We start from the raw sequence: 26,074 nt of genomic DNA on the forward strand, positions 1-26,074 counted from the left end.
ATCGAAACTTCTTTCCCCACTAGAGGATGAGCAATCCCATCTGGTGTTCCACATCTGCACCCTGGGAGCCTTGGGAGCCTTAGCATAGCAAAGGAGGTGGATGGGACAGGCTAGAGAGCAGTCTCGTGACTGAAGGAGGGAGGGAGGCCACCCTGGCTGGATTTTGGGAAAGGAATCACACCTCGTTCTTCCTGGAAGAAGTGTGTCCTGTCTCTTAGGCCAATGAGTTGGAGCTGCCTTTTGGCCCTGGCACAGTGCTGAAAAAATGGGTCCCAGGCCCAGGAGTGATACCAGTGGGAAGCTAACTTGGGAGCTTTCCGTTGCACAAGTGTGATGAGATAGAACACGTAAACTAAAGGAAGATCCTCGGAGTGTTTCTGGGGTGTTCACAAGTCCCTTTCAACTTTGACTTTCAATTGTCCGTTATTCTTGGTTTCCTTTTCCGCGCTATACATCCCCTAGCTAAAGAGTCCTATCCTTTCTGATCATGGCAATCTGCATTCAAGTCTATAAGAGAACCCAGGCAGCTGACGTGCGAGAGGTAGAACAGGGGTTTTGTGTCACTGTGGCGAAGACGATGGCACACAAAGACATTTGGCTTCCGGGTCTAGATCTATAAATATATTTATTATAATATAACAAGAACTTAACAATAAACATATACTATGTACAATACCATTACAGAGAACCCTGTTTTATATCATTCACAGAAATAGCCAGTTTTGCTCCAGTGTGATAGATGAGGAGAGAAACGGAATTTCAATGTCATCTGTGTTGAGTCTTGAGCACTAGCACCTCCTTTGGAGGCAGACGCACACCAATGCTAACATCCGCCCTGCCCCGGGCAGTTAGAAATTTGTGCTCCAGTCCTTGGGTTCACACTTGCACCCTGTTTGACATAAATACTTTAAATGACATACAATGTATGTAGTTTTGTGCTTATTACTTTTTAAAATAATAAATAATATTAAAAACTGCATAACGAAGCTCGGTATCCTGTCCAAGTGGGAGCCACACTTTGTAGTGCTAGAAGTTGATGCCCGACATTAGGATTGGAATTTCGTGTCCTCAAATACTGAAAGATGGAAAGCGCGTCCTGTCTCTTTCTCCTTATAAATGGTTGTTATGAAATGACGGCGAGTTGATTTCCCAGATATAAAAGTGGTAAATGTGTATTTGGTACCAACTTCAACTCAACAGCGCAGCGGCGGCGGCGCTCTTCCTGCCCTGGAATGGAAACTGATGACCGTGTGAGGTTTGAGGGGCTAAGGACTAGCAGGAAGGCCTTTCTCTTTTGAGCCACGGTGTGACCTCCCTCCTGGCTTCCCTTTCCGCAGGTTCGTGTGTGACAGGAAGAGAGTTTCTGCTCACGCCCCCCAGGCCTGGGCTGCCACGGCTCGGCTGAGAAGGCTGTCCCCATCCTGAGAGCTCTCGTGGCAGGTGCCTTAATATATAGCTATAAATATCAAAAATAGTCTCCTGTGCTTTGTAGACATTTATTCTCCCCCCTCCTCCTTCCCTTCCTGCCTGTTCTGGGTCCTCCGCGTTGCGTCGCGGAGGGAGCCCGAGGGGTGGCGTGAGCCAGAACTGCTTTCCTTCTAGAACAGACTCTTCTTCCTTGGGTGATGCCTCCACGAGGCACAGCTTTCACGGGGCTGTCTGGGAGTTACTTCCTCTAAAAATAAAACGGGGGCATTGCCCACCCCAGGAGAGATCCTCTATTCTGCACATAGAAAAATGAGAGCAAAGGCCCCCCTCTGGCACTACCTACAAAGAGCTTTGGGAATTCCCACATTATCCCTCTTGTGGCCTCCTCCTTCTCTCAGTACTTAAAAATAGCCTTTTGTTTATCAAGAAAATGCCTCAGAAATCTAAATAATTCATATTGGGTAAGAGAAAGCTAGCACAATCACCTTGTCCTCCAGCAAAAACATGGTAGAAAACTGTGACGGGCAGACAGCTCTCCCCAGCTGTCCCCGCGGCCGCCACACCCGGCTCTGCATGGGCGGCTGGACTCCGCTTCTGCCCCAGCGGGGACTCCTGACGCACGGTACTGTCCCTTGTTTTCTCTTGGCCACTGAAAGTGTAGATCGGTTAAAAAACAAAAGTAGGAATCAAAGTGATAAGGACACTTTGATCTTTTTCCAAAAGAGCCTGATGCCTAATATTGTCATAGGATAACTGATCTATGGTTGTTTAGGGATCAAGCTTGCTCTGCAGGAAGGAAAAAACAGCTTCTCTCTCCCAGCTGAAAAATATGTGAAACTCTATTGCACCGGGCAGAGCGAGCGCCCCCGTTCAGAGCAAGCGCCCCCGCGCGGCCGGGGAGCCCGGCGCGGCGCGTGCGCGGTGCCTGCTGCTCGGGGCGCCGTGCCCCCTTTCACCCCAAGGCAAGGATGATTTTCTACATTCAATGTAGAGAATATTCAAAATGTTTAGCATAGTGAGTTCCTTGATCGTGTTTTGTTGGCCTCTTGTTGGTGTCGCTGAAAAATTATCCTTGTGTGTAGCATTTGCCTCACCAGCCTTGCCCACAGTCTCGCGTCGGGCCTGCTGCTGACGTCAGCCGCTTTGAATGTATTTCTTTATCACCACGCAGCCGTGTCTGAACACCGGGCAGGGCATGTGGGGCAGCAGGGTCCACGTGTTGGTTGTGGGCTCGTAGGCTTCCATGTTGCCCAGGGCGGGCCCCTCGCTGCTAACGATGCCTCCGGTGGCATAAATCTTGCCGTCGAGCACCACCGCGCTGTCAGAGGGAAAGCGGGAAGAGAATGAGGCATTTCACTCCCAACTTGGACCGGGAGACAGTCTCGACCCCGTGTCCTGGTGCACGCCGCCCGTACCCTGTCGCCAAAGTCGCGTGGGATCTTGCCGCTCTCCTTTGTCCTCTGACCGGAGCTGGCATAAGGGAAACACCTTTCCTGCAGGGCCATCGGGGTGCCATGCTGTCCCACCCCGAAAGCTGCGAGAAACGCTCCCTTGTACCGGGCCTCCCTCCCTGCCCTGCCGGGCTGCCTGCAATGGCTGGGAGAGGAGCCGCCCTGGATACAGGTGCAGGTCACTCGGGCTCTATGGGGCACCTTTCTTGTGTTGTGCACACAGAGCCTGCCCACTGCGCAAATCGGATTGGGAACCTGACTCACAGGAATGCCAGGACAGGGAACAATAAGGAGCTAAATTGTCATTGAATATCAGCCACTCGACTGGGAGTTCTGTCCTGCCAGAGTGCTGGTGGTGCTGTGCGCCAGGGGGCTGTGCTTTCTTCACTTGTGCAGCCTGGAGCCGCTGCCCCCCTAGGACTGCACGGGGCTGCCCTTCCCTGTGTGACACTCCCTGGGTGGATCTTGCTGTCTGAGTCAGCTCTCCCCATGGGGAGAGCTCAGCGTCTCCGCCCTGTCTGCACTCCTTCCCCTAGTGTGTTTCAGCTATCTCTTCACACTGTCCAGACCCATGTGGCAGCCCTGACTTTTCCTTTATTTCAGCTAAAGTCCATTTCCTCGTGGCTATTTCCTGAAATGGAACACATAGCTTTTCAAAGCCTTCACCTGTTTCTGAAATGCCTCGAACAGAATACGTCAGTCTAGACTTCTTACCCGACACTGAGGCTTCCAGCCTTCTCTCCCTCACAGTTCCACGCCGTCTAGAGCCCCATATGTCTCCTTTTGTGGCGTACCTTTTCCCTGCTTCTCTTGCAAGACCTGACTTAGATCTTCCCTCTGGCAGGGAGTCTTTCCCGTCCACTTCTAGTCTCCTCCCTGCAAGTGGGGCTCACTACTCCAGTTGTCTATCATTGGCAGGGCCGTCAGACTGCGCTTTGCACACCCCATTCGAGTGCGTGATGTGAAAGTATGGCTCGAGGACTGCAGAATCTTGATGCTAACAGAAGCTTAGCAGTTGTCTGGTCCAATCGCCTGTTTCACAGAACTTCCCCAGAGAAGGGAAGTTATGTGTCCAAGGTCACATGATATAGCCTACTAGTGGTGGGTTATATCTTTTTTTTTTAAGAGACAGGATCTTGCTCTGTCGTCCAGGAGTGCAGAGGCGCAATTATACCTCACAGCAGCCTCAAACTCCTGGGTTCAAGTGCTCCTCCTGCCTCAGCTTCCTGAGTGGCTGGGACTACAGGCATGTGCCACCACGCCCAGCTAATGTTTCTATTTTTAGTAGAGACAGGGTCTCGCTCTTGCTGAGGCTGGTCTTGAACTCCTGACCTCAAGCGATCCTCCTGCCTCAGCCTCCCAATGTGTTGGGATTATCAAACCTGGCCAGATTATATTTTTTCTAGCTATGCTACACAAACAGTGGGCACTCAATAAGTGCTTCATGCTATTTGCACATTGTGGATTCAGTGGTTACCTCTGCAGAGGCACGAGATGTCTTCGGGGAAGAGCTGGCATGGAAGTGCTGATCATGGGTTTCTGGAGTCCCTTCTTATTCCTTGTTCCTCTTAGTGCGGGAAAGGATGGGGCTGGAAGAGCAGGGACTGGCATCTTACTGCCACGGGGCCAGGCAGTCTGGGGACTGAGCTGCGCTATGCCCCCTGCCTTCTCTTTCGGCAGGGGCGGGTCTGTGTGTGCCTTTGCCCAGTCAGGTGCTGTGATTGCAGTGTGGCTGATCCTTGGGCGCCTCGCTGGGCCCAGCTCCCAAGGGCCGTCAGGGTCATGAGTGCAATCAGAGCATTCCCCCGAGAAGCCCCTTGTCCCTGCAGGGCATTGCACAGCTCTGGCCTAGCACTGCCTCCGTCTGTGATGGGGCAGGTGGTCCTGGTGGCTTTGTGCCTTTAGGAAACACTTCCTTTCTGCTTCAGGTGGGGTCACCTAGAGCCCCGGCGTTGGGCATCTGGGCTGGAGGCTGCTCTAGGCTGCCCGGGTGCCCCCCACTCTGCTCTGGCTACTCTACCCCATGGCTGAGGGAGAGGCCACTGCTCTGGGCCTGGGAATTGCTTTGGGCATCGAATGATGGTAAATCCTTGTGATCTCATCCCTCTGTGCCCCTCCGCCACACCCTCCCTCTTCCTTCCGTCCCTGGCAAAATTGCCACAGTCCCTCTCACCTGCAGAACTGGCGAGAGTGGTTCATGTTTGGGCCTGCCTTTATGTTTCCTTTGTCAGGGTCGTAGATGGTGGTAGCTCTGGCGTAGGCCCCACCCAGGATGAAAACGAAGCCATTGAGGGTGACAGCCGGGGCGTACTTGTTGTCTGTGAGGAGAGCAGAGGCGGCAGGTCAGGGGTCCTGCCTGGCCTTCCCTCCCCTTTCTTCCCCAGCAGACGCTCCAGGGGAGGGAGCTGGAATGACCTCCAGGCAGTCCCTGGTTGGCCTGAGGACAGGCGTGGCGCCAGGGATACCTGGAGCCTTGACTCGCTTGCTCTTCGCAGGCCATCTGGCTGGGGGCTCACCCACTCCCTCCACCCCGCAGACCGGGGTTTGCAGAGCTGCTGGGCTTTGCCTGACTTCTGGGCATGGGATAGTGAGTAAGTCAGTGAGGTGGGGGTACAGCCCTGGCCCCAGGAGACAGCTGGCTCTCACCAATCATCGGGGACTCGATGAAGCTCCACGTGTTGGTCTGTGGAACATAAGACTGGAGGACGCCCGCAGCTCGGCCTGCCTCGTTCACGCCTCCGAACACGTAGATCTTGCCACCGCACACTGTGGCGGCCGCAGAGTGCACCGCCTTGGGCAGAGGGGCCACCGCCTCCCATTGGTTGGTGATGGTGTCGTACCTGTGCAAAGAGGAGAACAGGAGCCCAGGGTCAAAGGTGGGCCTTGTGCAGGGCAGAGACCACCACCAAGGGCAGTGGACATTCGGGGGCACGGCCATCTACTCCCTGCCCTTGGAGTCCCTGGCATAGCCTGGGATCACACACCCGGGACACTGGTGTGAGTCACTCGAGGCCTCTGAGGGTCTGGTGCAAACCAGCCCTCTTGGCCTTCCTCCTGAACCTCCGAGGGGCTCCTTCTGCCCATCACAACCTCTATGCACATTCCTGTCCCCGTACCTTGCTCACATGGTGCTCCCTTCCTTTGGTCCCCCCGCCTCTCTCTTTCCATCTCAACCCTGAACTGAGCATCTTCCACATACCCAGGCTCTGGGCTGGAAACTGGGGAAACAGGGACATTAAACACCATTCCTGCCCTGGAGGAGCTCATGGCCCAGAGGGGGAGACAGCCAAATAAAACACAGAGATGACGATCAGAGTACAGGGCGACAGTGGTAGGACCGTGAGAAACTCAAGGAGGCTTCCCGGTGGAGCTGGTACCTTGGCTGCACCTTGAAGGCTAGATAAGCCACTAGTGTAGCAAATGGGGAGCAGGAGGGGGTGGGTACAGGAAAGCACTGTAGGTGCAGGGAGGTGTGGGTATGGGTGGTGGTTGAGAGAATTTGGAGTACAGTCCCTGACTCATGACAGTTCGACTTACTGAGTTTTCGACTGTACGATGGTGCAAAATCATTGCAGTCTTTACGTAATGCACAATATTCAATAAGTTATGTGAGATATTCAACACTGTATTACAAAATAGGCTTCACGTTAGATGGTTTTTCCCAACTGCAGGCTAACATAAGCGTTTTGAGTGTGTTTAAGGTAGGCTGGGCTAGGCTATGATGTTCAGCAGGTTACATGTAGTAAATGCATTTTCAACTCATGATGTTTGCAACATATGATTGGTTTAGCAGGATATAGCCCCATAGTAAGTTGAGGAGCATCTGTAGTGGGTGGTTTAGAAGGGAGACTAGTTAGTTAGTTAGGCTAGTCTGTTATGGGAAGCTTGGCGAAGCGACAGTGGCTTGGATCAAGGAATGACAGGAGTGTGAGGACACGGGGACAGAAGGTGAATGGATATGGCCACTCATTAGCAGGATGATAGTCTCTGGCTTGGGAGACTGGACGGCGGGGACAGTACTGGTGGGACATGGAACCGAGAGTGGGGGAGGTGGGGGTGGTTTCAGTTTTATTGAGAGGGCGTTTAAAGCACTTGTGGGCAGCAGTGAGGATGCGCAGTGGCAGCTGGAGATGCAGGTCTAGACTAAATGTTCAGCTTTGGGGTCGTTGGCGCGAGGTAGGAGCTGAGGCTGAGGAGTGCGCTGGGGCAGTGTGCGCTGAACCCTCAGCGGGTTGCCGGTGCCATGCTGCAGAAGGCAAGGGGCCTCGGGGATGGAGGCCGGGAGGAAGGCCAGGGAGGCTCAGATAGGTCACTGGTGCTCTTGTGGCCAAGGGTGCTGTACATGGAGTGGGACGTGCAGAAGCCACTGTGACTGGGGGAGTGGAGGGGGTCACGCAGTGGAGACACGGGTGTGGACTTCTCTCTGGGAGGAATCTGGGCTGTGAGAGGCAGAGCAGGTGGGACCTAGACAGGAATGTGGAGCTAAGAGGGGTTGTCCGGGGAATGCTGATGGATGTTTCACTAGTAGCTCTCTAGGGAAAAAGTCCTGGTTTGCAGCATTTGGTGGTTTCTGTGATGTAAATCCTCCCACCTGGCTGAGGTCAAGCCACCAATGGGAATGGGCTGCTGCCGAATGTGGAGTCCGTTATCTGGAATCTCCTCCATACACAGGTACAAGAGGCATATCTAACCTCAAGAGCAGAGATCATAGTAAAATGTAATAAAAAATCAGGAAGTGATGAGCTTTGAGTATGGATTGTCTTTGTTTTTAATATATTTAATTGTAAGTGTATGTAATTTAATTTTTAATAATAGCTGTGGTTAACAACTGACTTGCAGATTTGCTGACATTTTAACATTCAGCTCTCATGAGCCAGCGTGAACTGGCTCTAGCACACCATGGGTTTCGGTGATTTGGGGGGTGGGGAGGGTGTAATTGTGTTTGCCTGCTGGTAGGAAGGAGCCCGATTAAAAGGAAAGATTAAATACACATGAAAGAGGAGGGAGAGCTAACGATGCAGGTAGATGCAAATTGACTCCGAAATGGGGAGGGGAATCAGGGTCCATGTGGGCGGGCGGGAGGAAGGCAAGGGTAGCACGAGCGTGGGTGCACGTGCAGGAGTGACGGTGAGGAGAGCGAGGTTTTGACTGATGGCTCCGTTTTCTCTGTGCAGCAAGAGTCAGAGCTGGCGAAAGTCCTGGGGGAATCTGTGGGGTCAGGGCTTTGAGGAGAGCGGTAAAGATGAGAAATGCCTGCACTTGAGAGCAGGTGAAACTGCCAAAAAGGAAACCCCAAAAGACTGCCCTGCAGCATTAAGTTAAGGCCCCAGTGGAGTAAGGAGGCCACCGACGGTGCAGTGGGGCCGGTGCATGGTGAGGCGGGATTTTCTCCGTTGGCATTCGGCCCCCCCTCCCCGGGCTGGACACAGAGCAGGCCAAGAGCTGGGTTGGGCAGATCTGCTGCTTGCGGGGTGCAGGGCAGAGCAGCAAAGCGAGAGGACGGAGTGATGGAACACACACTCCAGGCAAGACTGGGAAAGGGACCACAGGAAACAGCTGAGGGGAAAAGAAGACTTGGGATAAGGTGGCCCGGCCAAGGGGCTCGACCTTGGGGTCTTACTTCATGGGGCAGATTGAACCTCAGTGTTTCTGCCAGGTGTTCCTTGGGCTGCTCTCTCCTAACTCCAGCAGCCCCAGCACTCACTCTGGACCTCCCAGCAGGTGACACAGCTACTGCTCCCCACGTGGTTCCCCGTGTGCCTGGCTGTGTGGGGCCTTGGTGTGGGCTCACTGCCCCACCGAGTTGGGTTTTCCCAGCACACCTTTTCTGGGAAGCACCCTGGGCCCACTTTCTTCCAGCTCAGACCTCAGGAAGCTGACTCCCTTGGCCCCTGCCTCTGGCTCGGGGCGAGGGCTATGTGACATCCGGTTCCGTGCTTGGGTTTGAGAGGAGGCCAGAGTATCTTAAAGGGCAGCAGCAGGGCTGATTCAATTAAGCCCCAGACGAATGACATGTGGCTTATATGCAATGGAGTAAGTGTCTTTTTGGACAGTGTCAGAAGTTCAGATATCTGTTTTTTTAAGCCAATATGGCAGAGATCCAAAGAGCTCCTGCAGAAGGAGCTGGGAGACAGTGGAAGATTATGTGGCTGTTAGTCCTCGGTCTTTCAGTATGATGGCACACCGCACCAAACCCGTATTTCCTGAGAGCTTGTTATTCCAGGTGGCTGATTGCCAAGCCACGAGCCCTCCCGTCAGCTCAATCTGTCAGCTTCCTGCTTGAGAAGGATATGCTAATGACATGCAAATGACCCCGCGGAGTGAGGCGCTCTGCTATCATTTATCCAGTAACCACAGCTACTGCAATATATTGCTACAAAATATTAGACCCGGTTATTTATATAATGATATAATACAGGTTTGTCTGTTGCACTGTTGTTTTAATCTATAATTATATAATCTTGCTCTATTCCTGTAATACTGTAATGTAATATAATTATAATGCACCATATAGCTCATTCATTATCAATATAATAGAAATTTGTACCGTTAGTGCTTCCTGGGGGACAAAGCACCCTCCTGTCTTTCCTCATTACCTTGACCTTCCTGTCACCCTGAATTCTCATCAGTGCCACCATGTGGCACAGAAACAGACTTACCCAAAGGGGCTCCAGTTCTGCTCCTTGGGAAGCAGTGGGCGTCCCTTCCCCTGCACCCTCCACCCCACTGCTCGGGGGGCTTGAAGTCTGCATCCTGTCACTACAAGGACAGCTGACAGATCCTAGTGGGCTGAGGAAGGGTTCAGGGCTCTCAGGGCCCCTGCTGTCCTGGACTGCTCCTCCAGCCCCTGGGGTTCCCAAGGTGGTCTTGCTCACACTGTGCCCGAGCTGATGTTTCATCAGGGAAGGTTGACACAGGCAACGCCCGGGCCTTGGAAAACCACTCCAGGACCCCAGAGAAGCGGAGCTTGTCTCTACCTCTTAGCTGGTGCCTTTGATCCTCTAGCAACCCCCCATATTTATCAACAAGTATAAGTTTGCAAAATGAGTAATCAGCATCTTAGGAGATTAAAAATAGCTGACGAAAGCAAGGCAAGATGACGGGTCTAGCTCAGTTTACTCCTACGTAGAAAATATCTCCTTTTTCATGTGTTTATTGTTGGATGACAAATGACTGGAAGCTGGTGCTTTGGGAAGGCCTGGGGCATGCATAGCCGGGGAGCAGGTCACACTGAGGGCCGCGAGCGTCAGGGCTGATCCAGGCCCAACGACAGCATTGAGATCCTTGTGATCACACGGGATTCCCCATTATCTCCAGATCAATATGACAATTAAATGTGGTTACTGAGCCATCTCTGGGCTCCACTTGGGGGAGTTAAAAGCCCACAATGAACATTCAGAGCCTGTCTCACTCTGAAACCATCTTTGCTATAACATTTGTCAAGTGTCCAATTAACCACCGAGGGAAAGAAAATACAGATTGAGGGCTATGTGTGGCTTCACAGGCAAAAGATGTCACATGGGAGGATGTGATTTCTAGTGGCAGCTGATGATGGGCGGGGGTGGTGGGCTTGGGTGCAGGAGAGGGGTGGGAGAAGGGCTCTGGTGATCTTAACTGCCACCTCCTGGGTTGTACTTCGGGGCGGGGCACCCTAACTTGTCACTCTCTGGGGCACCGGTTTCTCCAAAAGCAGGACTAAGCCTTCCTTTTCTTCCGCTGACTCATGGAGCTTCCCCAGCTCTTCTCTTGGGCATCTGTCTCTGTAGAACAGTCCCCTTGGCTCAATGGAAAAGGACGGAGTATTTCCGCCCAGAAATAGGCTCAGCTCAGGCTCCCCACGCCTGTGTCTCACCCTACACAGTGGCCTCAAGAGGAAGCCAGCCTGGGACTCCCAGCAGAGGGCAGGGTAACACACATGGCTTTTTCTTCTAGAGAATTCTAGAGGGTTGGCCAGACTGTCCCCTCAAATTTCTTAGTTTGTGTATAGTGACTTCATTACATTATGAACAGATTGCCTGGGATGTGTGGATGGTGGGATGGAGGGAGGTGGGGAGGCCCCTGGTGTGTGACCCCCTGCTTGGCAGGGACAAGGAGCCATAGCCACTGGCATGGCCCACGTTCCGGCCATTGGTCCCAGCTTTGCCCTACATTCCAGCTGGCCAGTGCAGTCAGGCTCATCCTGTGCCTCTCGAGATTGGATCTTGGGCCTCCAGCTTGTCTGACACCTAAATGGGACATTGCCCCCCAGCCAAAAGGGACAAGAGTGCCCCATTTCAGTGACTGGGGAAGGCCAAAGCAGGTGTCACCCTGACTGCTTCCATGTCACATCCCACAGTCGTCTCCTGCTGTGGTTTTTGAAGAGCCTGGGACTGTGGCCTTACAAACAATCTAGTCTCTGGTGCATCACCATGGGGGGCGCAGGGGAGGAGCAGGGATGTGACTTAGCTCTCGGTGACAGTAGCCTCATTACCTCTCCACGTGGTCCACATTGCCTGCCACACCAAGGCCCCCAAGGGTGTAAATCTTTCCGTCGTAGACGAGGCTATTGTGCCGACAGCGGGGGACTGTCATTCTGGAGACGAGATTCCAGTTATCGAGCAGGGACATGTAGCACCAGACATCCGCCAGCGTCACCCCTGACTCCATTCCACCTGCGGGCAGCATGGGAGGTGCAGAGAGCAGGCAGGGTGAGGAGGGTCTGAGGCTGGCAGGCCCAGCCCAGGGTCAGAAGGAAAAAGCTCCACCTGCAAAGTGGACACTGCTGGGCCTTCCTCGGCCCTGACATGTACCCGGTGCCCCCCAGCCCTGAGGGGCCTCACCTGAGAGGTAGATGTTGTCCCCGGCACTCACTACACTGAAGAACTCGCGGTCATAGAAAGGCAGCGAGGCCAAGGGGTACCACTTGTTGTTCTGTGGGTTCCAGCAGGTGACGGCCACCAGCGAGCGCTGGGTCATCCCCACCATCTGACGGCCCCCAACCAAAACGATGACCTCGGCCACACCTGTGGGGACATGGATGGGCACCCTTGGGACACACCCCGACATTGTCAGCATCTGTCCCTGGCACCTCTCTGGGGGACCACCCAGAGTTGGGCTGACCCCGAGGCACCTGCATTTGGGGAGGTTCCAGGCACGTCCCTCCATACCTGCTGAGAGGCGGGGCCGGGTCCGGGGTGTCTGCATCTCCTGGCGGGCATGGGGCAGCATGTGGTAGCGTTTGGCCTCGTTGACCAGGTCCCGACAGGCTTCTGATGACTTGATCAGCTCCTCATTGTCAACCACGTTGAGCAGGTAGCTGGGGTGGATAAAGGGGAGGCGGACGACCGCCAGGAGCTCAGCCGCATACTGCAGGGTAAAGGAGACACGATCTTCTTAGACTATAGACAGGACGCCACCTCCTCTGAGTTGTGGTGAGAGGAAAGAAGAGGTGTGGGACTGTATAGAAAGGGTTAATTCCAGTCCGCGTCGGGCTTGGGAGAGCAGACGCTCTGCCCAGCCAGCCCAGACAGAGGTGGGGGTGCTGGTGGGCCAGAGGTGGGGAGGGTGGGGAGGCTGGCATGCCGCCTCCGGCCCCGGGGGTCTGCCTGTCCACCCTTCATTCCTGCACTGCACCCAGGCTGGAGGGTGGGACTGAAACAAGGAAGGTGTAATCTTTGAGCTGTGGGTGCAGCAGGGACTCAGGACCCAGAAAAGCTTCAAGGACATGGCGATTGTCAAGCTCACAAGTCCCATCCATGAGCACTGCATCTCCCCAGCAGCAACATCCTTCCTTCGGTGGTGTCCCACGGCCTCAGCTGGCCCCTGGCCCTTGACCCTTGACCCTGTGCTAAAGTTTTACAGGCTGACTTGAATGTCCCCTCCTGTCTGACACCTCCACTTTAGTTTCATCCAACAAGTAACTGGTGAGCACCATGGGCCATGCACTAAGCTCATTATCAGGGGTGCCAAGACCCCTGAGACCTGGTCTCTGACCTGGAGGTGTGCACAATTAAATGGGGGCGGGGTCTGTCACATGAAAGGCCCTGGAAGGAGAGAAGAAGGGTCTAGCTAGGTGTTGTGGCAGGTCAGGAGTGAGCCCCCACAGAACGCGTGACGTGTGAGCTGGGTGTGCAAGCACTTCTGCCAGGCACAGGCAGGGAGGGGGGGGCGGGCATTTGAAGTCTGCGTAGAGGCGTTGGAGGGTGAAAGAGAATGGTGCGCTTGGGTTTATTCTTATTGGATGCAAAAGGCTTTTATCGAGGGGGAACGAGTAGCAGACAGGGAGAATGAGCTCCAAGCGGGCTGCCAAGGGCTGTGCAGCTCTCCCTGCAGGGCTGAGGAGGGGCCGGAGGAGGGGTGTAAGTGGAGGAACCCGAGGATCAGGTTTGCTCTTTAGAAAGACCACTCAAGCCAGAGGGTGGAAATGGATTTGGAGGCAGCAAGACGGAAGGCAGGGAAAGCACTCAGGAGGCTGCAGTAATCTGGTGTGGTCAGGGAGGTCTGAACGGGAGAGGGGGAGGTCGATGCACGCAAGGGGAAGTAAGGCGGGGAAACAGGCACTGTGTGGCCACGTGGACGTAGAAGATGTGGGGGAATGGAGGTTTTTGCCTGGGGCTGAAGTAAGGAACACAGGAGGAGCTGCAGCTCTGGGCTTGAGGAGTTAGGTGGATTTGGAGGACATCCTGCTGGAACTGTCGTATGGGTGACTGAAGTGAGAGGTCTGGAGCTCAGGAGAGAGCTGTGGGCTGGAGTCACAGATTTGGGAGTCACAGTGAATTGCGGCAGTCACTGTGAGTGACTGCTCCACCTAACATCCTCTGAAAATAAATCTCGCCCCCTCTACCCCACCTTTCTCCTGGCCCGGTCAGTGGACAGTCATCTCTGCATCCTCTGTCCACCCTACCTAGTACCCCGAGGGACTCACGCTCCTCCGGGCATGCGTGCAGTGGTTTCCGTGGCTGGTGTGGCTTCCATTTGGTCCGTCCAGGTGCTCTCCATCCCCTCAACAACCAGAGCACGGGTGGGGCTCCTCCTGCTGGGTCTGCACTCCCGGGAGCCCCAGAGCACCCTGGCTCAGACACCCACCACCCCCTGCAGGGCCCAGGTGCTGCCCGCCCAGGCCTTGCAGCCTCTTGGCCAGCTTTGGTGCTCTTCGAGGTGGAACGCAAGCCCTTGAGTATCTTTTGGTGACAGATTTCTCATGTCAAAGTTCTCCCTTCACCTCCCTGCTGCCTGGGGGGCGGGGCCAGCCTTCCTCTCCCCCGGCCTGTTCCCATATGCTCCCCTGCTGGTCACAGGTGGCCCTGCCTCCCTCTCCCCCTTGCAGCAGACCCCATTCCTACCTGTGCACGTGATGCAGGGTCCTTCTTGATCCACTTGATGACCGTCTCATACACCAGCTCCTCGGCCTTGGTATTGAGGCTGTCATTGGAGACGTAGGCGATGAAGTCGTCCTTGGAGATGCTGAGGATCTCCTCCTGGGCCGCTACCTCGGGGAAGATCTGCAGCGCGAAAGCCTTGGCCATGTGGTAGAGCTCGCTGCACTGCATGGCCTCCGCCATGGCCAGCACGCCCAGGCAGTTGCTGGCGGTCAGCTGCTTCTCTGGGGGCGAGAGTGCAGGACCACTGACCAAGGGCCCTGGCAGCAGTCGCCACCTGTTCCCATCACTGCTACCCTGCATTCCTCTTTGAGCCTGTGTCCTCTGCCCCCACCTCCAGCATCCAGAGTCCCCACAAGCCACTTCCTGTGTCCCTGGAGCCTTAGATCCATGACTCAGTGTTCCTCTGCCCCATCTCATGCTGGCTGTCAGGGCCTCCCTCTGCTCCTACAGGCCCCGGTGGAAGGACCTCGACTGTGAGGCATGGAGTGTGGGCGCCAGGCTCAGGGCTTCCTCACTGACTGTCAGTGGAGGCGGCCTGGGCGTCAGAGCCCAGCCTGGGCTGGGGCAGGCATCACACTGAGGCTTACAGTGTCATACATAACCGTGGCAGGTGTGTCTGAGGTCACGTCAGCAGTGGCACCCCTCACATGCCACCCACCTTCTCCCGTGGGCTTCAGCCTCACCCAGTCTGACCTTGAATCTGGGGTCCATCTGGCAAGCCCTCCTGAGATCCGGCTAATGGTTCTTCTCGCATAGACGTGTCTGGGTCTCTGGAGGCCCATCGGTTTGTGAGCCTGATCTGCCGCTGTGGTTCCTGTCCCTTCTAGATTGTCAGTCCCCCCAGCTGTGCTCACTGGGCTGCTCCCATCTCTGACCTTTCTCTCTCTGCACCCCACACCCCAGGCCTGTCCTCACACGGCCTGCTGGGGCACAGCACACCCCTCCCTTACAGGGAAGTGACACAGAGTCCCCCTTCAGTTCATGCCGGTGAAGGAGGCCTCTGCGACTGGGGTTATCCAAATTATCATCTTAAAACAGCTTTGCGAGACCCAGCCCCATCCTGGGGGGCTTCGGGTGTGCACACACAGCCCTCCCCTCTTGATCCTTGCTGCTAAGATCCTTGCACATTTGCACTCTTCTCCTGCAAGGGACACAGGTGCCCCCAGGGCTCACCAAGAAAGGACACGCAGACTTTGCAGAAGGTGTGGAACTGGAACTTGCTGGCCGCCTCCAGCAGGGTCTTGGCGTTGGCCGAGTCGATGACCAGGGAGCCTGTGTAGACAAACTCCAGCAGCAACTCCAGGACGTCTGCCTGCAGGTTGGACAGGACGAGCTCCAGCTTCTCCCGGCCGCCCTGGCTGCCGTCTTGCACCGACCTAGGCACAGAGACCAGGGTGTCCTCACCTGCCGCCCCCGCGGCCACTGCGCCGCTTCCTCACAGGGCTAGATCTCCCTGCACATCTTGGTCACGCCCTTCGTTTTAGGACTCAAAGGACACAGCAATGACACACCTGAACCTAATGACCTACACGGGATCTGAAAGAGAAGAGTCTGACCAGAGACGCCCAAAAGAACAGAAAACCCTGCTTATCACTACTCGGCATGTCCATGCAAAAAAAGATGCAAATCAAAAAGCATGAGCTATGGATGGGGACGAGGACCAGGACTGGCCTCAAAGGGAAACAATACGGTTCGGCCCACGGCTGGCCAACACGTCCTGGCCCGGGCTCGGCTGCCCCAGGTGGCAAATTCTCCAACAAGACCGAGGCTTGGGAGGCTCCGATGGGCTGTGGTCCCAGCCAAGCCAGAGGTGGCCTTCGGTCACCCAAAGACTGAGGCCCCTGAGCTGCCCCAGAACCCCCCCAACCCCACCTCTTTCCAAAGCATATTGTTTCCTTTTAGGCATGGGAAGGAAGCCCTTCATGACATTGCTTTGAAACTGAGGACGAGACGAGAGAGACGGACAGAATGGTCAGAGCTGGGAGGAGGGAGAGGGAACAACCAAGGACTTCCGCCACAGACAGCCAGCAGCCATGACCTGGGACCTGGCCCGGGGCGGGGCCCTCCTGCCACATGGAACACGGGGTCAGAGGTCAGAGTGGCCTGCGTGTAGAGTGTGCATCGGGCTTGTGAACTGGGGGGAGCGGGGGAGGGACACAAATATATAAATATGTTTATATCTGGTGTCTACAGAAATACAAAACCATTGCAAAGGCTCCTAACGCCTGGCAGCCGCCCCTAAAGCTGGACCTGGAAGGAAACAGATAAGATGAGGCGAGAATAACACCAATACAGAAGTGACGGCAGGAGGAAGAACACCCGGAGCGTTAGGAGTCTGGAGGCAGGTTCCCGGAGGCCGTCGGCTTGGCCACCCGTCTTGGCCGCTCCGACCAGTTCTGCTTCCCGCACTGGGCCTGGTCCCGCCTGGGGCCGGGCTCGGCCACGTGGGTGGGAAACGACTCCTGCGGTCCACTCACTCGCTTGCGAGGAGGCCAGGGGGCAAGACTCTTGTGACTGGTCCCTTGGGTGCACCTGTGGCTGGCAGTGGGGCTGTAGAGGGGTCCAGCGAGCAAGCAGGCTGGCCGCAGAGAGGGAGGCTGGCTGCCGTGGGTGGCTGGGTGGAAAGAGCGTTGGGCTGGGAACTGGGGGTGCTGGGTGCCCTGGCTCTGCCACCGACAGGCGGGCGGCCTTGGCCTCCCGGGCCCTCAGCCTCCTCTTCTGCAAAACAAGAGGGTTGAACTAGATGAGGTCTAAAGTCCCATGGAGATTTTATGTGACAGAGGCTGGAAAATGCCCTTCCCTAGAGACTCTTCCGTACATGACAGGACCTGAACTTCCACCATGACAGCGATATTCTCAGGCTGAGCACTGGCCCCCCAGGGCCTAGAAAATACAGATGTAACCGGGCAGAGAACAGGTTGCGCTGTGATCCTGCGGCCCTGCCAGTGTCCCGGGCTTCCCCCTAGGGGCCCCGTGCTGGGCCCTGCCCGTGGAATGGCTCCTGTGACAGGGGCTCTCAGGGGCTTTCTGCCCCCAAGCCCTGGGGCACGCCCAGAAGACTGGGGGGCAAGGTGCCGGCTCCACAGAGGGTCTGAGCAGAGGCCCCTCCAAACCCATGCACGCACATGGAGACTACTAAAGTGACTTAACACACCTACTCTTCTGCTGTCAGGATGGATTTCCATGCTTGGGTGGCTTGAAGCATAAAAAGAGCTCATTATGTGATCACAGGAATCCTGAACACCCCAGGCCTCAGGGGCCATCTGGTCAACCTTGACTCCACATCTTTACCTCCTCGGCCTCCGTTCCTGCAAGCCGCTGTCTGCCTCTCCTCATGCTCTTCCTGCTCTGCGGGGTCATGCTGGGCCACGGCCAGGGCGGGGCTGGCGGGCCAACATAGGGCCGATCAGCTTCTCCCAAGGCCCCAGTCACTGCTGCCTCTGCCTGTGGCTAGTCCACCTGCCCACCCAGGAGTCCTGGGCCGAGGAGTCAGACCCAGTGGAGGACTGAGGTGGGAGGACATCAGGACTCTGGCACACACGCTCGCACAGTCATGCAAACACGCATGCACGCACGTGCACACACACGCACACACACTGAAATTTCTCTGACCCTGAGGACTATGGAATCACCCAGTGGGGAGGGGTGCTGGGCAGATGGACAGCATGGCCCCTGTGGGGGTGAAGCCATCTCACTCAGGGTCTGAGTCGGGGAGAGGGTCTTGGGAGAAGGCGGAGTCTGCACGAGGAGGCGCACAGGTGCCGCAGAGCCTCCCAGGTGCTGTCTAGGTTGGGGAGGGCCTTGGCCACATGATGCACAGCTGAGGTCTGCTCCTCCTGGCCCCCACCCTGGGGGGGAGGGGCTGCTGGGCAAGCGATCTGCAGGGAATAGCTGGAGCCTCCTGAGTGACCCTTCCACTTGGCCACAGAGGGACATTGGGAATATGACGGAGGATCTTTGGGCAACTGAGTCCAAGATCTGGAGGAGGCCAGGTGCCAGGTGGCGAGGCTGTGAGCATGTCACCAGCACACACCGGCATTTGTGTGTGGCCTAGAGAGCTCTCCACCCCCCGACCATCGGACTGCCTTGGGACTGGACCTCAGTACTCCTTAGGCCTCTTTCTTCCAAGCAGAGGTTCCCTAGGGGACACCCACCTCCCCTGATGGGTGGCCCTGGTCTCTGATGGGGAGCTGCGTCCTCTGCAGATGGCTGTTCTGTCCCTGCCCTGAGCTGGCTCTTGTCCCGTTCCACTCGGTCCTATGGAATGACCTGGGAGATGCACAGCGGGGCGGGAACAGGCAGCAGTAACCTTGTCTAGGAACCTGACACTTGGGTCACTGCCCATTCACATAGAGCCCAGGGGTTCTGTCAGAAGACTGCAGCTTCCTGGGGTCACCTTCTTCCAAGACGGGGTGGCCAGGAGAACCCAGGGCCGGGGACGCAGCCCCTGCTTGGCAGGGCTGGGTCTGTGGCTGTGTCAGAAGGGCTGGTCCCAACTCTCAGGATGTTTGAAACCCCACAAGTAGCAACAGGCTCATCCTGGATAAGAACTGTCCCCTCCGGACTTCAGGATGGCATCCCTCACCTACCCTTATGCACCTCCATGGTCGGATGTTTTCATTTCGCCAGTCGGAGTGGGCACTATCTGGAATAATGGGGCGGTTGTTGGGGCAGGCAGGGGCAGGAGGTGCAGGAGGCCGGTGTCCCGCTCTGCCCAGGAGACCCAGCCCTCCCTCCCGAAGTGACTCTTGTCCAGCCCTGTGCACGGAAGCCCAGGCATGGCATCAGCTGCAGGGCAGTGACATGGGCATGCCAGAGTCTCGCTGGGCCCTGCCCACACTTTGTGACTTAGTGATGTGTCTGGCTCATGTCATTCTGCCAGCACCCAAGATATGTAACAGCGTCCTCTTGTTATCTGGCTTCCAAGCCACACCTGCCTGTTCTTCCAGAGCAAGGCGCAGGTGCTGCCCCGTAAGTGCCCAGCTGCCTGGGGAGGGAAGGAAGGAGGGTGTGAGGCTCGGCAGGTGCATTAGTGCACGGAGCCCCCGCCGTCCAGGCTGCGCCACCGGGTCAGGCAGGCCCTTCGGCCAACTCCCCCCCAGCTTTCCCTGTCATGGTGGGAGGGGGAGGGAGAAGCCCAGAGCCTGGACAGAGCCTGAAAATCAGCTTGGAAAAATCAGCCAATTTGTTCATCCATTTTCATTCCATTGAAAAGAGAATAGAATTCAAATGTGGCGTAGGCTCCCACAGGCTTTGTGAGATGAGGTTTTCAGTGGAGGGCACGATGCCAGGTCCATTTCGTTGTCCCATTTGTGTGATGAGGGGCAGCTGTCCTCCGTGGCTGGGCATTTTCTCCCACACCCGGACCTGGGAGCATGTTTGGAAGCAATGGTGTGGGGGGGTGGCGCCTCTGCTGTCTCTAAAGAACGTCCCCCTGTCCTCCCTGGTAGAGCCTGCAGCCCATCTAGCCAGTGACGTCCCCTGTGGCCCCAGCCATCCCAGAGAGCGTCTTGGCCTCTAGGGACAGGTGAAGGTGCTTCTCCTCCACAGGCCAGAAGAGAAAATCCAGGGCAGCTCCACATCCAGCTCACTGGGGCTGAGAAGCCACCCCCGGACCCCTGCTGGGCCTCCCAAGCCTGGATGTGGGAGAGGGCTGGTCTACACAGAACTTCCCTTCTCATTGTGCAGAGACCAAGCTCAGCTCTTTCCTGCAGGGTTTTCACCCTCGATTGCCCCAGGGACTCAGATGGGGCAGCAGAGGGATGGGGGCTGCGTTCTCAGCGCAGACTGCTCTGAGCTTCCCCGTGGATGCTCTGTGCCTCTGTGCGCTTCTCCCAGCTTCCTGGGCCCCCAGCCCACACCCTAGAGGAGCCAGCTCCTCACAGGTATGGGGAGCGTGCCTGCCACGCAGGTCCCTGTCTCTAGGGGGGATTATGCCCTGCATGGGAAGTGGAAGACTGTGTGGCCAGTTGACAAGTGTTTGTAACATCTGTGCATGCACACACATACAGTACACACACACATGCACACACATGCACACATAGCACACATGTGCACACACACAGTACATGCACACATGCACACATGTGCACACACAGTATACACACATGCACAAACACACTACACACACGCACACATGTGCACACACAGCACACAGTACACACACATGCACACACGTGCACACACAGTACACATACATGTGCACACACAGTACACCCACAGTACACACACACAGTGTGCACCTCTGTCCACACTGCCAGCCCTAGGATTTCACTTTCCTTCCTCACAGATTTTGCACAAAAATAAAAACTACATTTTTGTTCTTCCAGCGGATGGTAAGAGCAGGAGCTTTGGAGTCAGACCTCAATCCAAAGCCCAGATCTACTGGCTCCTTACACTTCTCTGGGCCTCAATCTCTTCATCTGTAAAATGGGGACACTAATAGTATTTGCTTCTGGGGCAACATCTCTGCAAGTCTCCTTGTGTGCGGGGTTGTGCCCTGGTCAGAGGAGGAAGACAAGAGGCTTCGGGCAAAGAAGCTGCTGTGGCCTCATCAAAGGTGTAAACACAGGTGAGGAAAGATCGGGTGGCCCAGGTGGGGTCAGCCTGCGACATGACCTGGGCAATGGGACTTTGCCCTGATATTTGCACGGCCACACGGAGCCCAAGGGTGCTGAGCCGGCTGTCCCGCTCTGGGTCTGTCATCTTTAGGAAACGCACATCCAACTGCAACACCCCCAGGCTCTGTGATCCGGCCCCTGCCTGCCTGCAGCCTCGCTCCCTCTCGCTCACCTCACTGGGGCAACACTGAGCCTCAGACCCCTTCGTCCCACAATCTTGCCTGTGCTCCCCCCGCCTCTGCCCTTGCCACCGAGTCCTAGTCTTCATTCTCAACCCACATCAGATGCCACCGCTTCCCAGTTGCTGGCCCTGAGTGCTCCTCCCCGTAGCGTGAGGCCTCTGCTCACCCCGCTGTGTGCTCCTCTTTACAGTATCTAGTCTCTGCGCCAGACTAGTGTTTCCTGTGAGACCAAGGCCAGGCCCCTGCCTGCTTGCCCAGTGAAGGGTGGCGGACGACTGGCTTCCCGGAGGCCGTCCTGGGGCTCCCACGGCATCCACACGGCGGGGCTGGAGAGGTGGGCATGTCAGCCACCCCAGGCCAGAGGTGGCAAGGAGTCCGGCCAGAGCCGCCATGCCTGGGATGGGGGGGGGGGGTCTTGGGACAGCAGGGGGTCACTTGTCCCTGACAATGCTTGCCCAGGGCAGGTCAGTGCCGACCCCCCTCTTGTTCCACGGAGGGTCCCTGCTTCCTCCCCTTACAAGAGCCAGAAGCTGCCTGAGAGGGAGGCCCCTGCTTGGGGCCCAGGGACAGAGCCATCTCTCATCTGGGCCAGTCCTGTAGCTGCACATTAAGCCTCCAGGGTCACAGATGCAAAGGGGACTGAAGTGACATGGTGGTAACAGCAGCTGCTCTCTGACCACCAAGAATGTGAAATTCTTGATGATTTCGCATGGCGGGAAAGGAGCCCCCTTTCTGCACAGAGTCTGCCTCCCTCGGAGAAGGCGTTTGTTTGCAGTTACCTGCACAAACAGTTCCGTGTGCCGCACTCGCTCAGGACCAGGGGAGCAAAACTTCAAACGGCTGCAAACCCACACTGGGACCTTCAGCGGCAGGGCCCGGGACTTGCCTCAGCTTCCGCTCCTTTCTCTGTGTGCCCCTCCTGCACGCCGAGGGCCCCCAGCCCTGTCTCCCTAGACCTCAGACCTCTTGGGTTCAGTCTGTCCATTGGCTGTCTGCCAGGCGTCCCGACTTGGGACCGTGGGTGATCTTCCAGCTGCTAAAGCTCCACATGTCAAATGCTTCACTGGTCATCTTCCCCAGCTCTCCTGACCTGCCCTCCTCCCTGTGACCTTGGCTGCCTGCGACACTTCCTCCTCTATGTCCTGGTCCTTGCACTTGGGAAGCCTCTCCAGACTGGCCCTGCCCATTCCCAGACAGTCACCCTGGGGTGTCAGGGCTGGAAGGAGACCTGGACACCATTCAAACCAACCTCCTGGTTTACAGATGAGAAACCTGAGGTCCAAGAGAGAAAGCACGACTAGCCTGAGGTTGAAGGCCAAGTGGCAGAGTTGGGTATAGGACCCAGGTCTCCTGGGATCAAAGGGGTTCTCTCTCTCTTCCAGCAACTGCCTGGAGCCCCATCGTTTCTGATTAGGGCCACCGAGGTGCACCTTCGGGTGAGCATCTGCACCCCTCTGCTCCTGACAATTCCCACCCGAGACCAAGCCCAGGTCCTGGTGTGAGGCCAGAGCCTGCCACTCACACACGCTCTCTGAGAAGGCCGTCTGCACCCCTACTCTTCATGCCCCGCCCCCTGCCTCGTCTTGGCCTGTCCATGAAGCCTTCTCTACCTTGGGTTCCTACCTAGTGGGGTCCTCCACTGTGTGCAAGGGCTTGGCTTTAGCGTGAGGTCTCCGAAGGCAGTCCAAGGGCAGTCTAGGCGGGGCTGGGCCGCTGCTCAGTACCAACCTGCCCCTTCTGTGCCCTCCAGCTGGTCTGGGGCTTGGTGTGAGGCCCCAGCACGCTCATCCATGATCCACCCGCCAGATGCTGGTCACTGCTGTTCCAGAATTTGCCAAGAGTGGCAGCACGAAGATCTCCCTGGCCTAGTGAAGCCACTGGACATGCCCTTCACCCCAGACCTTGTGCCCCTAACCACTGGGCTTGGACAGAGAGAACCCCAGCACGGGGGGCAGGAGACCCAAGTTGTCTGTGAGACGGGAAGTCACAAAGAGCCTGCCCCTTCCTGCGTGGCTCTCTGTGAGAGGACACATGGATTGGAAAGGAGATGCCAGCCAGTGTGCCATCCTGAAACAAAACACAGTCACCCCGGGGTTAGTTGGCAAGTCCAAACACAGCATTGGGAAGCAAGCAGAGGTCCTGTCCTCCCACTCTGAGCACAGTCCCGGCTCAGCGTCCGCCCCGGAGAGGCTGCAAGGCAAAGTGAGCAGCGGCGTTAATCTGCTGGGGGTGAGAGAAACGTGAGCGTTACCCTGCGCTGGCCCCTCGGCAGCTCTCCCTCACTAAGGAGCTGGAAGGTGGCCCCTGACTTCTTTGCAAGGGTATGAAGCAGACAAATTAAAAAATCAACATAATGGAAAAAAAAAAAGATGCTCATGCACCATTAAGACTCATTCAGGCAGAAATAGCCGGGGCAGAGGGCAGAAGGGAGGGAGCAAAGGCTGAGAGAGACCGTGTTTAGGACACACCTGGTCTGTGCTCAGACAGCGCCGGGTTCGGCTCAGTGTACGAGTCTCAGGACATGCATGTGGCTGAGGCTTTGGCTACAGGTCTCTTCTCCCCGGCGGGGGCTGGGGAAAAGTGAAAAGCGGCCCCTTGGGCGCCTCATGCCCCTCAGCAGGGCATGGTCTGGTTGATGTGCTTGCCTGGCACTAAGTTCACCATCGACAGCAGTGACAATGGCAGTGGGGACCCCGCTCTGGCCCAGTGGGGGCAGTGTGCAGTGGTCCCTTAAAATGGAGTCTACAGTGCTCCGAATCTCAGTTAGGGCTTGTGATCCACTGGGAACGTGGCATCCTGGGGCAGGGGTGTTGTCTACTTCGGGCATAGGCCCCTGGTGACCAGCACAGCTGTGTGGGGGGCTGGGGGCAGTGGCTGCTCTGAGGCTGTGTGTGAGAGGACACTGGGAGGAGGAGGAGGAGGAGGAGAGATGGCTACTGGCTCTGTGACAGGGAGTCACGCTTCAGGAACCTGCAAGAGAGGGGAGGAGAAAAGCGACACAAAAGCGTCCTACAAAGGAACAGACCCGACCACAGCTGGAAGGAAGGCAAACCTTTGAATCAGGTCCTTGAAATACAAGCTGCAGGAAGCTAGAACATTTTGGTGGACTTCAAACTCTCTGCCTTCAACAACAATTTTCAGGTCTGTAAACGCTTTCGCTCTGCGCTGCTGGTTCAATTCCTTCAACATTTCTGCAGAACAGAGAAGACAGACAGGGCCAGGTTCCCATTAAGATTTTTTTTCAATTAAAAAAAGTTTTTTTTTCAAGAAGTAGAGAAATAGGAAATACTTGATACTGTTTCTTGGCAAGACTGGCTCAACACTGACAGTCAAAAGAAGTCACAAACATAATGCGTAAACAAGCAGCCACTGCAAGGGCTATACAACCAAAGGAATAACAACTTTAAAAAGCAAAAAAAAAAAAAAAAACAAACAAACAAAAAAACCCCCAAATATGATAAAAAAAATCAAACCCAGAAATTGAGAGGTCGAGGGGAAAGATTCCCCTACTGACAATTGCAAACAGAGAATACATTATCACAGACGACTAAAAACTGTTATGCCACTACGGAACAAGTTCTCCAAATGCCAGTGGGTGCCGATGTATCGGATACCAAGTAAAGCGTGGCACTGGGATGCGGATGGGCTGGATATGGTTCAAAGGAATAAAACCACAAAACCTGCAAAAACAGCGTCCCTTATGTTAGACACTCACAGCCATGGCGTGGGAGGAGACCCGGGGAGGGAGGGGCCGAGCGGGGCCTGGCAGGGGCCTCCTTCTGTTTCACTCCCAGGGAGTTTTGGGGAAGCAAGCAAGCGACTCTCTGCACCTCCTCCCACGTCCAGGGCTGGCCTCTCAGGAATCCCACCCTTGCCTGGGGCTTCAGCACTGGGGAGGCTGGTTTGTAGCCCAGCAGGTCCCCGGAAGTGGCCCCTGGGGCCTTCCCACCCTGGCGTGCACCTACCTTTGCCTGGTGTCTTGGCCACCTGGGGCTGGCACAGCAGTGCCCGGGCCCGTGGGCTCCAGACCTGGGGATGTCAGAAGCTTCTCCCAGACCCACCCCAAGGCTTAGAAAAGAGAAGGACCGGAGAGCCTGCAGCCACCCTGTTTAGTTGATTTCTGCTCCTTCATTGGCAAAAGTTAGGGCCTTCCACTGACCACTGCTCCCCTCGGCCTTGCCTCTGTGCCTGCCCCAGGAGCCCCGGACAAAGCCCACCCTCTGAGCTGGCCGAGGCCCAGATCCTTGGGCCAGAATGACCTAGACTGTCATCGGGCAGGGCTCTTCCTCTGGCAGGTGCAGGGCAGAGGGCAGCCTGCAGAGCTGAGCCCCACCCTCTAGCCTCCCTGCCACTACCCCAGGCCCTCCAGGTCTACACAGATGTTCTAGAATTACCCCCTGGTGTGCCCTGCTCCAGCCTGGCCACATGGGTCTGCATCGCTGCCTGCCAAGGCTCCTTCCTGGGCCCCGCCCTGCCTCTGACCCCTGTGTGCCCTTGGACGAGCCCCTGCACCTCCCTGAGCCTCTGCTGCTACACCTGTAAAGAGGGACATAGGTTCCTGCTTCTGCTTCCAGGGTGTGGGGAAGACAAGCTCAGGGACGAGAAAGGGCTCTATGGGCCCTTCTTCGCCAGGACACACTGGGCTCTGTTGAAGGGGGGGTGGGGGTGCTGGGGAACATGCCGTGTGCAGGGACCGAGGTGGGGGGCCCCGCCCTCTGGGAGCCACTGGCCCCACTAACCCCACATCAGGCTGAGCCTGGGGCACAGCAGGGCGTCTACAGGGGTGTGGGTGTGGCAGGGGTGCAGGGAGAGTCCCAGCCCTGTGGGGAGCCGGGGTCAGGTCTCCAGACAGAGACCAGCAGGGCACAGAGCACCAGCGTGGAGGGCGCAGGGTGGCGGGTGGGGGCGGACGCCAGTGGACACACGGGCTGGAGGGCAACGGGGAAGGTGACTGGGGTAGCGGGCGGGGCCAGGTCACAAGGGCCTTGCCTCAGTCCTGGGGGCACCAGGGAGCCACAGGGGGGGATTCTGTG

At 56.4% G+C, this 26,074-nt stretch overlaps 1 protein-coding gene across 1 annotated transcript in view; it reads right to left on the reverse strand.

Moving 5' to 3' along the window:
- Positions 1-606: 606 nt before the first annotated feature.
- KLHL29 (kelch like family member 29) overlaps positions 607-26,074 on the reverse strand; it is a 287,072-nt gene continuing 261,604 nt past the window's right edge. The window contains exons 6-14 of the mRNA XM_069494807.1: positions 24,094-24,232; positions 15,413-15,615; positions 14,201-14,460; positions 12,026-12,224; positions 11,699-11,881; positions 11,350-11,530; positions 5,526-5,719; positions 5,053-5,197; positions 607-2,746 (exon numbers count right to left, since the gene is read on the reverse strand). Of these exons, the coding sequence (XP_069350908.1) occupies positions 2,563-2,746; positions 5,053-5,197; positions 5,526-5,719; positions 11,350-11,530; positions 11,699-11,881; positions 12,026-12,224; positions 14,201-14,460; positions 15,413-15,615; positions 24,094-24,232 (1,688 nt within the window). The 3' untranslated portion in view covers positions 607-2,562. The remainder of the gene's footprint in view (positions 2,747-5,052; positions 5,198-5,525; positions 5,720-11,349; positions 11,531-11,698; positions 11,882-12,025; positions 12,225-14,200; positions 14,461-15,412; positions 15,616-24,093; positions 24,233-26,074) is intronic.

Source organism: Eulemur rufifrons, chromosome 19 (assembly GCF_041146395.1).
Source record: "Eulemur rufifrons isolate Redbay chromosome 19, OSU_ERuf_1, whole genome shotgun sequence".
Taxonomy (NCBI): Eukaryota; Metazoa; Chordata; class Mammalia; order Primates; family Lemuridae; genus Eulemur; species Eulemur rufifrons.